Genomic DNA, 18,522 nt, shown 5'->3' with positions numbered 1-18,522 from the left:
TGTTATGAACTAGAAATAAACTTGTTATTTTTAAAGTATTCCGTTGCCGGTTTTTGTGAAGAACAAACTTTTATTTCGTATCAAAACCCAATAGGACCATGCCCCGAGTGGTTGTCTAGAAAACCACCAGCCATCTCTTTGGCTTAATATTTTATCCTATAGTCATGCTCCACCCTATTTGGCCACTCTCCATCCAGATAGGGTACACACGTATGTTTAGGTTGCTACCTTTAACCCCGCTAAATATATTCCCTTTCTATTAGTATATTAATAATTCCTCACTCAAGGAAATACATTTTAAACCTCACTAAGAAATCATGTTCATTACGATTATATTTAAAGTCATATTACTTACCAAGTTACTTATGTAAACATGCAAACTAGTAAATACAAGTAAAACATCTTACATCAACATACAAATTCACACACATACCATCAAATCGTTATTATGGTTTATCACATCACCACCATGATTTGTCTTAAACATAAGATACAAATATTTTCAATAAGTTATAACATGCATACATAACATATAAACAACACAAAACTCTCTTTCAATCATGGACCTAACACACATCTCACATCAAAAATAAGAATCTAGCATATAATGCATCCTTAATTCTCATACATAGAAACGATTCATCATTACCAATAAGATATCATTCAAAATAGGGGTACATGCAACCTATAAAACCTAGGTTCATTCCAATCCCTCTAAGATATGGAATTTTCTAACAAAATAATTAAATTTAAACAAAATTAACTAACATTTGTCATAAAAAAGTAGGATGTTACAAGTTGGTATAAGAGCATTGGTTAGAGGGATTCGGGCATACTCTCGAGTGTGTCTGAACTCAAACTGATGGTTTGGTAGATTTTCATAAAATAAATGTTTTATTAAAGGGTTTCCTAATAAAAGAAAAGGGTGGTGTGTGCAATCATTTGAGCTCAAGTAAGTGATCCCATAATACCCATACATGTTGGTTATATTATATTTTATGAGAATTGCAAGCTAGATTAGGGCTAGGGATCTGCTTAGGATTTTATGCTAGGAGAGATGCCTTTATATGCCTGATTGGTTGAGCTTTTGAGTTATATTCTAGTATGAATTTCAGATGATTGTATGAATTGGCCTGATATGTGAAGCCTTGTAGCATAAGAGGAATTGAATGATGTTTTAGATTCGAAATCTTTCTTGGTAGGAAGTGAGCTTGAGATGTCCTCTATTTGGATGTGGCTTGGAGTGTTACTGCATGAATGTTGCTTTCTTCGTGCTCTGTGGAACTCATGATGATGTGAGTTAACTATTAAATGAATATGTTAAGTCACATGTTACATGCATTAAATAATCCCAGAGTGACGTATTTGACCCTACTGTGCAACTCTCATTTGAGTCTAACCATTGTATGGATATGTCTTTTACATGAAGGACTATCTAAGCTTTGTTGCATGTGATTGTATTCATGGAGTAGTTAACTGACATTATTGGCAAGGTGAGGTCGGGAACCTAGGATGTGCTGTAGTAGGTTGGTTGCACTGATTAGTGGGTATCTAGAGTATCAGTTTGAGAAGGTGAATTGGAGGAGTCAGGATGATTCTTGAGGAAAGTATGGATAGGTGTGTAAGGTAGTATTGGGTTTGTACTACTGAAAGCACAAGATCCATACTCAACTCGAAGAGAGTCATGGAGAATCTAGGACGCCGGTGAGATGAGGATTATTTATGTATGTTTTGATCATGTGTATGATTACTTTTCATAATGGTGACGAGAAAGCATGGAGAAGGTTCAGGCTCATGTATAGGTTTTGGTGATGAGCCAAATATTGGGGGAATATATGAGTCCTTCACGTCATCCGTTGACATAGTTGTATATCAGCTCCCTAGGGGTGGTGGGAGGACTACCAGGGTTCTGAGTTCGCATTGGATTGAGGAGATAGAAGGTGCCTTCCGTACTAGTCCTTATACCATAGGTGCCAAGGTTCGGTTTGCCATGGATCTCTTGCATTATGCGGAAAGAAGTTGTTGGGAATTGATTAACCAATCTATTATGCTTGTTGATTTGGAGACTATGTCTTAGGAAGAGTTTGTGACTTGGTTTAGGGCGGAGGTTGCACCAGCTATCATAGTGCAGCCGTTGGCTAGGGAGTTTATGAGCGTGTCACAGTGTAAGACCCTGAATGATGTGATTGATGGAGCCCGTGAGCGGGAGATTGATTTGGAGCACCTCTGGTTACGGAAGGCATAGTAGGTTTAGACAACAGTGGGCCAGGCAAAGTGGCCTAGGACTCAAGATTCGCATTTGGGAGGCCTGCAGGGTCGGTACCTTGTGCCAAGTATGGGAGGAACCATGTGGGAGGCTTTCAGGAGACAGGGAGGGGATGTTTCAGTTGTGGACATAAGGGTAATTTCAGCAGGGATTACCCTTGAAAATCAGTTATGATATGTTTTCACGGCAATCAAGTGGGCCATAAGAAGGCTGGCTGTCCGGGATTGATAAGGGGAGTAGTGAGGGAACCTACTCCAGCTACTATGAGGAGTACTGATGGAATAGAGGGCATGTTGTAGTTTCTTGTGGTGAGGAGTCGAGCATTACAGTCCCAGGGCGAGCAGATCCGAGTTCCAACAGTTGACATTGTACGTTTGTTCTGTAATCACTTCCTTCATGCTCTTATGAAATGTGTTTATGATTATATATTGTGTGTGAGACGCTATTTGTGGTCTATCTAAGTCTCCACCGAGAAATTGAGTTTTGTTTAGGATGATCTTGAGAATCTTCATATGCCATTTTGCTTATCGTGGGTCGTGTTTAGAAGAGGCTTGAGTATTCCGCTTAGGAGATCAGCAGCCGGTCAGATCTATAGTGGTATCAACAAGAATTAAAGGAATCCGCAAGGTAGGCATGTTAGGTTTGAATGTAGGACATGTAGGACTGTTCATGGTTTCGAGGTAGTAACGATTTGGTTCGGTCATGAGTGTAAGATCGATAGCTTTCAAGTTCACACCTTCAAAGCAAGGTCAGTTGCATGTTGCATGAGAATTGCTCAAAGATCAAGTAAGTGGATGAGCGGGTTTGGTACTTGTTCGATACTAATATGTTGTTCCTCATCAACCTATCAGTCGACAAGGACTTGTAATGGATTCAATGGAAAATGCTTAAGGATTTTGAGATTTGTTGAGGTATTGGGAATGATCACCCAGTCTTGGAATGTAGAAGCGATATGCTTGGCTTGTTAAGGAAGACTAGTTATTCTAAGGCCTAAGTTGTCAACTGCTACCATCAGTAGGGATTGAGAAGTGGTAACATATCACTCTTAGATAATGGGAAAGTGTTGTTCACATTGGTTATTTTAGCCATTAGGATTGTCAGCGGAAATCGAATGGTATCTATTGGTGAAATTTGAGTACATCGATCCTTCGACAGGTGAGTTATTAAATTGGTGATCTGTCTGTTCTGGTCAAGTGTTATAGCTCTATGCCACGAGCTGAAGTGGATTAAGGATTTGGAGTTGTATTATGCGAAGTAATTGGGATTATTGCGCTCGTTGAGATTTTAGAAAGTATTCATCTGGTTTTGGAGTGTGTTTGATCGCTAAGGTTGGCTAGTAATGCAATGCTAGTTCTTGCAAGCTTATATTGATGAAAAGTTTGAATTGTAAGGTTGGGAGATGGATTGGAAATCCATCAATTTTTTTTGGTGGATTAGAAGAGCACAATCGAATCCAAGTGGGGACAATCGTTGGTCTAAAGATTGCACAAGAGTGGATATTCAGGTTTCATAGCGTATCAGTAGTGACACATGGTGGGTATGTGGATGGATCCAGGTTGAGGGTTGTGTTAGAACCTCTATGCATGTTCTTGTCTTATGAAGGATTTAGGATTTGAAGCATAACCCGAATACCTGATTGGGTTATAGTCGGATGCGGGTTCAACTCATGATGAATATGGTTGGTATAGTAGTTAGCATTAAGACCATGGGTGGGTCCATGGCAGTGTGGAAGTGTTGTAAGACTATGGGGTAGATGTAGCATTCACCAGATTGATAGGCAATTGTGGAAGTGTTTTAAGTCTGTGACGGGATCGTAGCATTCACCAGTATGAGGCAGGCCATGGTTCGAGTGGTCAATTGGAATGAGGAAAGCTCAACACATGACTGGGTTGAGGCAGATAGTATTGATGGGGGACCACTCCTTGATTAGTATGAGTATATTTGGATTTGAGGCAATATGGGTGCCTTTCGATTGTATAGTGTGGGTGAGATCCAATGAGGTTAGCTTGAGAAAGGTATCGATTCGTGTTTAGTGTGAGATGACTATGGGATCATTGATTGGTACCTGTGTGATGGTTCTACTTGAGGAGCTCTTATTAGTTGGACTCTTAATCAGAGTCTATCGGATGGACCAGGTGTGATTCTGTCAGCCTCTGCGGTGGGTTGAGGATTTTATATTTCAATTCGGTAAAAGTTTGACCTAGAATCGGACGATTTTAGATAGACTGCAAGTGTAAATCTTTGGATTTCAGAATGGGAGTTATGTCCCCGGTTGATGAAAGGGGGTTGAGAATTGCGTAGGGAGTCAACCTTGATCTTAATTGAAGGATTCAACAGTGATGAATGGTTGGTTATGTTATCTTTGGTTAAATTATGAGGGTTGTTTGAGCCATTATGGCAGGTGAGCAAGGACGCCTCTTTCCAGATAGACACTCGTTTAGGAGTTGCGTGGTGCGACTGTGTGAGGCTATCAGCCTCAACAAACATTAGGAATTTAGATATATCGGTTAATTGGTAGGTAAGTATGAGACCAAGGAGGTCTCATTTGCATCAGAATTATAAATATAGGACAACAAGATGAACTCGAGATGGTGTTAGCGTTGGGGAGTCATGTAGGGAGTCTCCTAGTTATCGAGTGAAGGGTTTTTGGCAGCAATGAATGGTATGGGTTTATGTTTCCTAAAGAAACAACGAGGTAATCCAGGGTTGGCAGGGTTTATGCTCAGTTTGGAATGCGAAGTGGAGTCAGATTGCTAGTGATTTAGAATGGTCTATCTGTCAGGGAGTCAGACAAGGTCTTTCGATTTTGGATTTCGGTAGAGTAGTGATGGTTATTCTTCAGTGGTTAACACTTGTGGGGTAAGGATTATTCGTCGTCAGGATTTGAGAGCCCTACTAAGGTTTGGTTCGGTGATAATTTTAGAAGGTTGTTGTTGATGGGTTTTAGCCATAAGAACTTTCCTATGTGCGCATGCAAAACCCTAATGCTTGGATCTAGGCTTTCTAATAAACATGCTTTGAATCCAAGACTTCTAATTACTAATTAGGTTAAATAACAACATTGAACCAGATCTAGAATCATACCTTTGAGTTCCTTGTTGATCTTGAGGTCTTGGAGCTTCTAGAGTCACAAATGTCACTCCTCTAATGGCTTACAAACACCAAAGCAAGAAGGATGATTTGGGAGAGAGGAGAGGGGAGGAATTTCGACCAGAGGTTCCTTACTTTAGGTCAAGTGTCGAATTCCATCAGCCATGGGGTCTATTTATACTTGTAGACTCCTTAAGGGTTACAACCTAAACCCTAATTGGATAATCTTCTCTTAAGGCTATCCAAATCCATTCCTTAGATATCTATATGGACGATTTTAGCTATCCTAAAACCCTTAGAATTCGTCCAAAGCATATCCCAATGGATTTACAGTCTAAAGCTTAACTATCAAACAATTGACAGTTTATACCCCTTTATTTAATTAATCTCTTTAAGTCACCAAATTAATTCTAATTAATTCTATGACTTATATTAATCAAATAACAAATACATTATTCATTATATTATTCTCATAATATATTAATAATATTTACTCTCTCTTAATAAATCATCCTATCAAGTTGCTATGGTGAAGGCAACCCAAAAGGACCATGCACAACCGGATCAAATACTTGCCTAATATAGTTGCAGCCTTAGACACTATTCCAACAGTCTCCCACTTGGATAAGTCTAGTAACTATACAAGTACAATTCGGTTTGCAATCGTAGCTCTCAAAGACGCTGTCAACTCTGATCTAATCAATCTTGTCCTTTAGATAAGGGAACGTACAGTCCTCTGTTAGATATCATGCTGATAATCCTATGGAATGGTTAGTCAAGCATTTAGGTTTCTCGATCTCTGGTTTATTTGACATAGAACTTAATCGAGCACATCAATTCAGTTCTGACCGGGCCCGACACATAAGTCAAATCAAATCATCGAGCGGCCGAGATATCGCTTTTTCCCTCTTAGAGAAAAGTTACAGATAAACTTCGACTTATATGCATTTACTTATTCATTAACCAACTATACACAACAATACGTTTTATAACACCAAGTTACTGATGCGTTTTCGTATTATCAATGTACAATCAATTAACAAATAATAAACCATATATCTAGGTTTTAAGACTATATGATATTATCGTCTTGCGATCACCTTTTATATCGTATTCCATAAGGTGATTCCAGCAAGCGCGGGTTTATTCCAATGCTCAAAACTAGTTCATAAGCACTCATGAACGTTGCAACAATCCTTTGCTATGTCTAACACCATTTAGACATTCTACACACCAATTTCATGACAATCTTCATTCATATCTACTCCCAACATATGAACGATTGTGGACCATTTGAATAATTCGATTATTCCTAATAAACTCAATTATTCTAGAAGTCAAAACATGCAAAGTGAAACAATAGGTAAACAATTAACATAAGACAGTAACATTACTCATAAATAAAACTTCTTTATTTAATCATCAAATGTCAATTACATTTATCTATTACACGTTTCTAATACTATCTAATCTATGCTAATATCATCCTTCAGCCCAATACTCCTAGCATGCTGCAAGTGCTTAACCCTACTCAGTCCCTTCGTAAGCGGATCTGCTGGGTTATCTTCTGATGATATCCTCTTCACTACGAGTTGTCCTTCTTCTACACGATGTCTAATGAAGTGATATTTTCTGTCGATATGTCTTGATCTACCATGATCCCTCGGTTCCTTGGTCAAAGCAACCGCGCCTTCGTTATCACAGAAAATCTCCATGGGCTCCTTTATGGCAGGTACAACTCCAAGATCACCGATGAAGTTCTTTAGCCATATTGCCTCCTTCGACGCTTCGCTCGCTGCAATGTACTCTGATTCGCACGTTGAATCAGCTACGGTTTCCTGTTTGGAACTCTTCCATGTCACTGCTCCTCCATTTAGGGTAAAGACCCAGCCCGACTGCGAACGGTAGTTGTCTCTATCGGTCTGAAAACTGGCGTCACTATACCCTCGCACCTTCAAGTCATCACTCCCTCCGAGGACTAAGAACCATTCCTTCGTCCTCCGAAGTTACTTAAGGATGTTTTTCACCGCAATCCAATGTGCTTTGCCAGGATTCCCTTGATATCTGCTAACCATGCTCAAAGCGAAGGCTACATTAGGGCGAGTACAAGTCATAGCGTACATGATTGAGCCAACTGCGGAAGCGTATGGTACTCGGCTCATTTCTGCTATCTCAGCTTCGGTACTCGGACTTTGAGTCTTACTCAATTTGGCATTACTTTGTATCGGTAGTTCTCCCTTCTTTGAGTTTTCCATACTAAAACGTTTTAGTACCTTTTCTAAGTAAGTATTCTGACTAAGTCCAATTAGTCTCTTACTTCTTTCTCTTACTATCCTTATTCCCAAAATGTAAGAAGCCTCTCCGAGGTCCTTCATAGCGAAGCACTTCCCGAGCCAGGACTTAACTTCCTGCAGAGTCGGGATGTCGTTTCCTATGAGTAATATGTCATCGACATATAGAACGAGGAAGCTTACTATACTCCCACTGGCTTTGACATATACACAAGATTCGTCTTCACTTCGTACAAATCCAAACTCTTTGACTTTCTCATCGAAGCAAAGATTCCATCTGCGAGACACTTGCTTAAGTCCATAAATGGACTTCTCAAGCTTACACACTCTATCCGGATGCTTCGGATCCACAAACCCCCCTGGCTGAGCCATGTAAACATCCTCAACCAACTTTCCGTTAAGGAAAGCGGTCTTTACATCCATTTGCCAAATCTCATAATCATGAAATGCGGCAATTGCTAGCATCACTCTAATAGATTTAATCTTCGCAACTGGTGAGAAGGTCTCATCATAGTCAACTCCGGGAGTTTGAGTAAAGCCCTTCGCGACCAATCACGCTTTATATGTGTGTACGTTCCCATCCACGTCGGTCTTCTTCTTGAAGATCCATTTGCACCCAACGGTCTTACGTCTGGGCACATAATCAACCAAATTCCAAACTTGGTTATCATACATGGATTGGATCTCGCTATCCATTGCCTCTTTCCACTTTGCAGACTCCGGGCCTGCCATGGCTTCCTTATAGCTATTAGGTTCATCAAGGTTTACTAGTGTACCATCACTAATATACGTGTCCCCTTTGGTAGTAATATGAAAGCCATAAAACTGGGGATGAACTCTAACTCTATCAGAACGTCTAAGAGGTAAGGATTCGTCAATCGGTTCAACCGGAGTTTCCTCCTCGGGTTGAATGCCAACGGTAGAGGTTCCTTCATCTATCGATTCTTGAATCTCTTCAAGTTCGATTTGCCTCCCACTGTCTCCTTGGCTTATGAGTTCTCGCTCTCGGAAAACTCCTCTCCTCGCAACGAAGACAACATTGTCCTTCGGTCTATAGAAGAGATATCCAAAGGATGTCAGCGGGTAGCCGATGAAAATACATCGCTCACTTCGAGGTTCAAGCTTGTCGTGAGTATCTCATCTTACGAAAACCTCGCAACCCCAAACCTTGATATGTGCCAACGAGGGAGCTTTCCCTATCCACATCTCGTGAGGTGTTTTGGCAACCTTCTTAGTAGGGACTCGGTTAAGGATATGGGCGGCAGTCTCTAAGGCATACCCACAAAAAGAGATTGGTAGCGAAGCACGACTCATCATAGAGCGAACCATATCTAATAAGGTTCGATTACGCCTTTCTGCCACACCATTCAACTGCGGTGTCCTAGGAGGCGTCAATTGTGAAACTATTCCACACTCCTTGAGATAATCGTGGAATTCAAGACTTAGGTACTCTCCTCCTCGATCGGATCGAAGCATCTTGATTTTCCTACCCAATTGATTCTCCACTTCATTCCTGAACTCTTTGAACTTTTCAAAGGTGTCTGACTTTTGCTTGATTAAGTAGATATACCCATATCTACTATAGTCATCGGTAAAAGTCACATATAAGCGGTTCCCATCCTTCGTGGTTGATCTAAACGGTCCACATACATCGGCATGTATTAGGTCCAATAGACCCTCGCCCCTTTCACATGTACTCGTGAAGGGCGACTTAGTCATCTTTCCAAGCAAACAAGACTCGCATGTGTCATCTTCCCTAAGGTCGAATGACTCCAACACTCCATCCTTTTGGAGTTGGGCTATGCGTTTCTTGTTGACATGTCCAAGACGACAATGCCACAAGGATGCTTTATCCATACTAGTGGAAGAATCAATATTTAAAACATCATTTCCTAAGTTATCAACAATCATAACGGTTTCATATATTCCATTACATGGTATAGCTTCAAAGTAAAAGACACCATTTAGATAAGCCAAAATAGAACCATTCTCATTATTAAAAGAAAATCTAAATCCTTGTCTATATAAACCATGAAATGAAATGATGTTTCTAGCCATTTCTGGTGAATAGCAACAATTGTTCAAATCTAAAACCAAACTATTCCTAAGCACTAAAGAATACACTCCAATCTTGGTCACAGGCGACGATCTTCTGTTCCCCATGATTAGATTGATCCTTCCTTGCTCCACATCCCTACTTCTTCTTAGTCCCTGCACATTAGAACAAATGTGATAACCACAACCGGTATCAAGAACCCAAGAAATAGCATGATTAGAATCGTTAGATTTGATTGTGTATATACCTGCGAAAGATGGCTTGATCTTTCCTTCTTTGATTGCTTGCAGGTAATCCGGGCAGCTTCTCTTCCAATGTCCTATCTTGTGGCAGTGGTGGCACTCTGCCTCCTTCGGGTTAGAGCAGGGCTTAGCGGGATCAAATTTGGTCCCACTAGAAGAGGCACTATCTCGGGCTTTCACCTTGCGATAGTTTTTCGATGAAGCTTTCCTCTTCTTTCCCTTCCCTTGTCCAATAGCCAAGACAGGAGCAGCGGGCAGATTGGGAGTAGGTGCAACAAACTTGTCTTTGAAGTTGCTCTCAGCAACCCTCAAGAGACCTTGGAGCTTGCTTAGGGTGACCTCTTCTTTGTTCATGTGGTAGGTCATCCTAAATTGATTGTACATCGGAGGCAAAAAGTGAAGCACCATGTCGATCGCCAAGTCCTCACCGAAGTCAACATTTAACTTACGAAGGCGGTCGACATACCTTTGCATCTTGTGCAAGTGCACAGTAAGAGATTCTCCATGACCCATCTTCGCGGAAATCATGTTAGTGAAAATCTCATACCTCTCTTGTCTCGCGTTTTGGTGGTACCTCTCCAATAAGTCTAGGTGCATCTCGTATGGGTACATGTCCTCGTAGGACTTTTGGAATTCGGAGTTCATGGTGGCGATCATGATGCAATGTACCTTCGTTGCATCTCGCTCATGAGTTTCAAAGGCGGTGATTTCGGCTGGAGTAGCGATTTCGGTGTTGATTTTCTCGAGCTTCTCATCAAGGACATACTCCTTGTCCTCATAGCGAGCAATGGTGCGAATGTATCTTATCCATTCGCTAAAGTTCGTTCGATCGAAGGTGACCTTTTGGCAAAGGCTCATCAATGTGAAAGAACTAGCAACAACGTTGTTTGCGTTCGACATCTACAATTTGAAAAGGACAAAGATAGATTAGAATAAGAATCCCTAATTATCACCCAATAAGAAAAATTAGGGCTAGGATCCAACAATAACATTTACATATTAGAAAAGGGATGCCGTAATCTAATATGCAAATAAATTGAAGGTAAGTGAATGACGATTCACTAATTCTCCATCACAAAACTTAAATTATTAGTCCTAAGTGTTTTTGAGAATTCTCAGGTTCGGATGAGATTCATTGAAACTATTCAATGACATGTTTAAATCTCGATATGCCCCTCTCGTTTGTGACTGGGATGCCGAGGATCACAAAGCGGGTGTGAATTACCATGCAAATTCACATGGTGCCTTCATTGTAACAATCACCTATTCGATGTGCCGGTAAACCACACACGCTCCATCGAACTATGATAAACAATGAATCACCCTTTGCCACCTTCGCTTAGAACTAATTAGTGTGCCGGTAAACCACACACGCTCCACTAACATCTTAGCAAGGTGCAAAGTGTAATTTCATGGGATTGCATCAATTCACTTTTCTTAAAGTAACTAGGATTGGGAAAATTTTAAAATATGTGTAGTTACTTTGTATTTCTTATTATACTTTTAATGAGAGGATGAGGTTGCCCTATCCTACCCGTTCGGCTAACGACCCTCCACCGATCAAGCAAGCGGTGGGTGTGAGTGTACACCCATTAAGCGCCATTTTATAGGCCGCAACCTTATACCCACCTTACAGATCGGCTTCGTGAATGAGGCCTACTAACGGTAAGACTAGCATTTAGTTATACATATATATATTATTCTAGTAATATTATATTAGTATAGGGTTGTATTTTAAAACTTTTAAAATCTAGGGTTTGTATTTTCAAAACATGAGGGCAAGTTTTAAACATTTAAAACATGGAGGATCAAATAACAAATAATTCCAATTAACAATTAATATCCTAATTATCTATATTTGATTTATTCAAGATTTCTTTGAAAGATAATTACCAAAATAATTAAAATAATTAATTAATTATCATATAAGGAAATTAAATATTTAATTAGTTGATAAATACCTTTTACTAGATCAAGATAATAGTCATATATATATATCATAAAATCGGATTTAGGTTGATCTATTATGATTAAGGTAAGTTTCCATAAGATAAACACAAAGAAATCCCGAATCTGGTCATTCCTGACGCCTGGACTCGTCGAGTGCACAAGGGGACTCGCCGAGTCAGGCCTACTCGCCGAGTCCACCTTGGGACTCGCCGAGTCAGTGACTCAGAAACCTAAAAATCGAATTTTGCAGGTTTGTTTCAGTTAATCAAGCAAAAATTTAAAGAAAACCAAGCTAGGCTCTGATACCACTGATGAGTTTTAGCCATAAGAACTTTCCTATGTGCGCATGCAAAACCCTAATGCTTGGATCTAGGCTTTCTAATAAACATGCTTTGAATCCAAGACTTCTAATTACTAATTAGGTTAAATAACAACATTGAACCAGATCTAGAATCATACCTTTGAGTTCCTTGTTGATCTTGAGGTCTTGGAGCTTCTAGAGTCACAAATGTCACTCCTCTAATGGCTTACAAACACCAAAGCAAGGAGGATGATTTGGGAGAGAGGAGAGGGGAGGAATTTCGACCAGAGGTTCCTTACTTTAGGTCAAGTGTCGAATTCCATCAGCCATGGGGTCTATTTATACTTGTAGACTCCTTAAGGGTTACAACCTAAACCCTAATTGGATAATCTTCTCTTAAAGCTATCCAAATCCATTCCTTAGATATCTATATGGACGATTTTAGCTATCCTAAAACCCTTAGAATTTGTCCAAAGCATATCCCAATGGATTTACAGTCTAAAGCTTAACTATCAAACAATTGACAGTTTATACCCCTTTATTTAATTAATCTCTTTAAGTCACCAAATTAATTCTAATTAATTCTATGACTTATATTAATCAAATAAAAAATATATTATTCATTATATTATTCTCATAATATATTAATAATATTTACTCTCTCTTAATAAATCATCCTATCAAGTTGCTATGGTGAAGGCAACCCAAAAGAACCATGCACAACCGGATCAAATACTTGCCTAATATAGTTGCAGCCTTAGACACTATTCCAATAGTTGTATGTATGAGTCGACACCTCAATTTGTCTCGGGGTTGTGAGAGTATCGCCCAATATGTCTAGCATTTATGGAAGGTAGTAAGGAGTGATTTTGAGGACGAAATCTAATTTAAGTGGGGGAGAGGTAAGACCTGTTTTCCAGGATGAATTGAATTAGGGTGTCAAGGAGTCAAAAGGTTGGATTTTGGAAGAAAAGAAGCCTCACGACGTGAAACATACAGGCTCATGACGTGAGATGGGTTGCATGAAAACTTTTGTTCGGGACTGGTCTCATGACGTGAGACATAGAGGCTCACGACGTGAGAGCTGCTACAACCCAAGCTCATGATCGTTTAGGGGATCCTTTGTATTTATACACATCTAAACTCATTTTAGGGTTTCTTATCATCCCCAAACCCTCTTTCACCTCAGAAAAACCCTAGTCTTCATCAATGCTTGATCTTTAGTCATTTTGGAGCTTTTCTTGTCTTGGAAGAAGGAGAAAAGAAGAAGAAGGTGATCTTGTGTTAAGGCTTGTAAGGAATGATCATCATCATCATCATCATCTTACATTGTTTCTGGACCATTATAAGTATCAAAGATTCCTCCTTTATTGTTCTATGATGCTAGATCTTGGTTTTGTCCCACATTTCCTCTTGGTTGTGCAAGTTTGATGAATGGAAACCATAAAGTTGGCAACTTTATTTGTTATTAGGGTCTTAAGAGTGATATGGTGTTCAGATCTTGTGAATGGTTGAGTTTTGGAACCTTGCATGAAAGTTGGATGTCATTTCTTTAACTTTTGACCCAAATAAGATCTAGACATGTATTGGAAATATATGTCTCAAAAGCATAGAATTTCCAGTGTATAATGGAGTTATAAGACCCTCTAGAAAGTTAAGGTTCAAGGTTTAATGGATTCAGGACTTAAAAGTTGGACTTTTGGCTTCAGACTGTTCTCACAACGTGAGGATCGGGTCTCATGACGTGAGGGTTGAATGACCCTATTTCTGGTTAACTTCTTGGAGCTCACGACGTGGGAGGAGGTTTCTCATGAAGTGAGGTTAGCTAAAATGACTTTTTATGTTTGAGTTGTCTGAGTTGGGGTGGGCTGAGTTGGAATTGGACCGAGTGAGATCTCACGACGTGACCAAGGACTGGTCATGACCTAAGGATGGATAGTTGACATTTTGGGCTTTTGGTTGGGCCTTTATGGAATTAGGCCTGTATTGGTGTTGGATTAGGTGTCTAAGCCCATAACTATAATTCGTATAAACTTGAATTGATAGTAGCCAGTTCTTTTGGGTTGCCCTCAAAGCTAGCAATTCGACATGATTATTTTGGAGAGAGAGAGAGAGAGAGAGAATGATTTATTATTTGATTGATAAATTGGAATATATAATTTGTTAATATATTATAAGAATAATATATTTATTAGAAATTATGATATTTGATAAATAATTAATCAAAAATTAATTGGAATTAATTTTGGGATTAATTGGATTAATCGATAGTGTAGGGGTTGTTTGACAATTTATTGATAGTTGAGGAAAATGCTTTAGAACCTCCTGTTGGATTAGGTGTCTAAGCCCATAACTATAATTAGTATGTACTTAACCCGAGAGTAGCATGGTCCATTTTGGGTTGCATTCACCAGAACAATATGACAGGATGGATATTTGAGAAAGAGGTTATTTAAGATTTATTAACATATTATAAGTATAATATATTAATTGAGGAATCAAATTATTTAATTAGTATTGATCAAGAATTAATTTAGTGATAAAAAAGAGACTAATTCAATTTACAGGTATATATATATATATATATATATATATATATATATATATATATATATATATATATATAGGTTGGGCTAATAATCCATGATTGATTAGTGATGGGCTAAGCTTATGTAAGTTTCCATATAGTGTTAGTCCATTACAAGCCCAAGTGTAAGAATTAGGGTTTACATATAACCCTTGGAATTCTACACTATATATATATATATATATATATATATATATATATATATATATATATATATATATATATATGTGTGTGTGTGTGTGTGTGTGTGTAACCCCTTGGACTAAAATTGGACACACTAGTGATCTTAGAGACACTATAGCCGATTTTGAGTGCCTAACCTCTCTCTCAAGTTCTCCAATTGTTGGTGGTGTTTTGTGAACCATTTGAGGCATCACACTTGAGGTGCTAAGTTCTTAGAGGCCAAACACAGCAAGCTACAACAAAAAGGTAATCTTCAAACTAGTTTTTATGATTCATATATCAAGTTGTATGCTAGTTTAGGCTTCATGCTTTGGAAAATTGTTTATTGCATGTATAACTAGAGAAAACTTAGATCCAAAGCATTAGGGTTGTATGTGCACCATAAGGATGTTATAATGCTCAAAACCCATCACCTCCTTGAAATAGGTTGGACGAAAACTTCTAGGGAGGGCCTATAATTTTTGTCCAAAGGCTCTTAGATGGAGGCTTATGGGCTGCTTGGTCACCAAGAAAAGGCATTAGGGTTTCCTCCCTTAAACCCTAACTTTGGCTCTAAGGTACCTCACCTATATAAGGAGCCTTGGCCTTCACAATTTTGGCACTTCTAAACCTAAGAGACTTCTGACCGAAATTCTCATCCTCCCTCTCCATAATCCTTAGTTGCTAATATTGGGTGTGAACCATTAGAGGTTCACTTGTGGTGCTAGCTACCAAAGTTTTGATGAAGAAGGATTCAAGATTTTTTTCAATAACAATTTAAAGGTTAGTTTTCTTGCCTTAGGAATTAGTTTATTCGTAGGAAAGTTTTTGTATGCTAGTGTTCATAGTGTGTTGCTATGTGTGAAAGACATATCAAAATAGGATGCATGTGCCCTGATCAATGAATTGTTTTGATTGTTTTTCCGCTTAAGGCATTGTAGTTGTAACCTAGATTCCCCAACAATGGTATTAGAGCCTAGGGCTTTCTTTCATGTATTTGCATATTGGTGAATCGAAAAAGAAGTCTGGTTTTGGTTTAGTCGTAGATCACGACGTGAGCTCGGTCAGATCCGAAAGTCTGGGCCAAATCTGTCTAATCTGATTTCATGGATAATTATTTGCTATATTTACTTATCAAATCCGATTTTACTGAATATATAATGATAATATGAATACCTTAAAACTAGGAAATTTATATTTGACTTGATTAATTGTTTTCTAATTAATATGATTGATTTTTTAAATGGTTAAATAATTAATTTGGATATTAATGGAACTTTATAATTAATTTCAAATATTATTAGGATTATTTTAAATTTATTAAAAAGTTTAATTTTCGAAATTTAAAAATGTAAACTAGTATTTTTTTTTGAAAGTTTTAAAAATACACCATTATACTATATGTAACGTTAAAAGTCTAATATAAGTGTATGTATAAGATAAGTGAGCTGAACCGCTAGTACACCTCATTCAGAAAGCCAATCTATAAGGGGGTATAAGGAAACTGCTTTTAAATGGCGGTTGAATGAGTGTTCATACCCACCCACCACTTCCTTGATTGGTGGAGGGTCGTTAGCCGAACGGGTTTGATAGGACAAATAATTTCTCGTTAATAAATGTAATGAGTTAAAAAGTAGTTAAACATTCATTTTTTCTCAATCTTAGTTACTTTAGGCAAATGTGAATTTGTATACTAACCCATGAAATTGCACATTGCACTTTATAAGTCGTTAGTGGAGTGTGTGTGGTTAACCGACACACTAATAGGGACAAATAAAGAGTGGCAATGGGTGTCTTGAAAATTATCATTGATTAATGGAGCGCGTGTGGCTAACCGGCACATTAAAATGAGATGATAAAAGACATCGAGAGTACAAAGCTCATTTGCATGGTTATTCACATCTTATTTGTGATCCCCGGTATCTCAGTCACAAATGGAAGAACATAATTGAGATTAAACATGCCATTGAAAAGTTCAATGAATCTCAAAAGATCTAGGAATTTAATTTAAAAACCAAATTTGTTTAAATTTTGTTTTTCAATGTTGAAATTGGTAAATCGTCATTTACCTACCTTTATATAATTTACAATTAGATTACGACATCCCTTTTCTAAGTTGTGAAATATTTAGTTGGATCCTAGCCTTGATATTTCATTTTGGGTGTTATATTGAGGATTATTCTTATCTTACTAAAACTATCTTTCTTTTATAGATGTCTACTCCAACTGATGCTTATGGTTCCTCCTCCTCCAACAACAACAACTTCTCATTTTTGAACATTTATTTTAAGGTGCAATTGGATGGCACCAACTATAACGATTGGATGCGCAACATTAAATGGCCTTTTGTTTTGAGGACAAGGAATATGTACTCGAGATACCATTGGATGAGATCAACGAAGAGAAGGCCACTCCTTAAGAAATGGTCACCTACAAGAAACGATATAATGATTCCACACAAGTTGCATGCATCATGGTGGCCATAATGACTCCAAAATTGGGAAGGCACTATGAGGGTTACTGGTCGTACGAGATGAACAAGGACCTTATGGAGAAATACCATAAGCAAGCTCGTCAAGAAAAGTACGAGGTGGTAAAGTCCACCATTGATAACATGATGAAGGAGGGAGAGCCTATTAGTAGCCACGTTCAGAGAATGCAACGATACATGGACAGGCTAATCAAGCTGAATGTGAATTTTGATCAAGAGTTGGAAATCAACATTATGTTGAACTCTTGTACTAGTTATTATGATCAGTTCATGTTGACCTATCATTTGAACAACAATGAAACCACTTTGTCTCAATTGCACAACCTCCTTCGAACAACTGAAGTAGGAATGAATTGAAAAAGTATTGCCTCAGCTCCTGCTAGTGCTCCTGTTCTGGCCATAGGGTAAGGGAAAAGGAAAAAGAGGAAAGGTCCTCCCAAGCAAAACTGGAAAGGAAAGTCCTAAGCTGGGTCGTCAAGTATAGGACCCAAAGGAAAATCCAGTTCTGATGCTCCCCTATCTCTGAATCCAAAGAAGCCACTTGCTTCTACTGCAATGACAAGGGGCATTGGAAATGAAGCTTCCTGAAATATTTGCAGGACATCAAGTATGGAATAGTGAAGCCAACCTCGGTAGGTATTTACACTATCTTATCTAATAACTCATCATATTCTTGTTCTTGGGTCGTTGATATAGGATGTGGATTTCACATTTGTTCTTATTTTCAGGGTCTAAAATAAGTGAGGATGTGGAGCATGGAAAGATGAAATTGATCATGGGGAATATGCGATCTTCACCTCACACCAAGATTGAAGTTTTTGGCTTAGTGATTAGAAGTGGGTTAAAATTAGATTTGATAAATTGTTGCTACTCGTCAGAAATGACACGAAGCATAATTTCCTTTCATGCATTGTTTAAACAAGATTTTAGATATTCTTTTGATGATAAGAATGGTGCTATTTCTGCTTATAAAAATGGTGTTTTTTTATTTTGAAGCTTTACCTTGTGATGGTGTGTATGAAACTGTGATGATTGTAAAGAATTTAGGTAATAGTGTTTTTCAAATTGATTCGTCTAATGGTATAG

General features: G+C 38.4%; 1 protein-coding gene across 1 annotated transcript; it reads left to right on the top strand.

The window, feature by feature from the left end:
* The first annotated feature begins 17,367 nt into the window (after positions 1-17,367).
* Positions 17,368-17,793, top strand: LOC145066683 (uncharacterized). The gene has a single exon (XM_079013966.1). It carries the CDS (start codon positions 17,368-17,370, stop codon positions 17,791-17,793), a length of 426 nt encoding a protein of 141 aa, XP_078870092.1.
* Positions 17,794-18,522: the final 729 nt, after the last annotated feature.

Source organism: Lactuca serriola, chromosome 8, assembly GCF_051521515.1.
Source record: "Lactuca serriola cultivar US96UC23 chromosome 8, Lser_US96UC23_V15, whole genome shotgun sequence".
Classification (NCBI taxonomy): domain Eukaryota; kingdom Viridiplantae; phylum Streptophyta; class Magnoliopsida; order Asterales; family Asteraceae; genus Lactuca; species Lactuca serriola.
The sequence above is the reverse complement of the archived record's forward strand: the minus strand, read 5'-3'. Positions and strand labels throughout refer to the sequence as shown.

Coding starts and splice junctions, on each gene's coding strand:
- LOC145066683 (XM_079013966.1), top strand. CDS start 17,368: ATGGTCACCTACAAGAAACGATATAATGATTCCACACAAGTTGCATGC.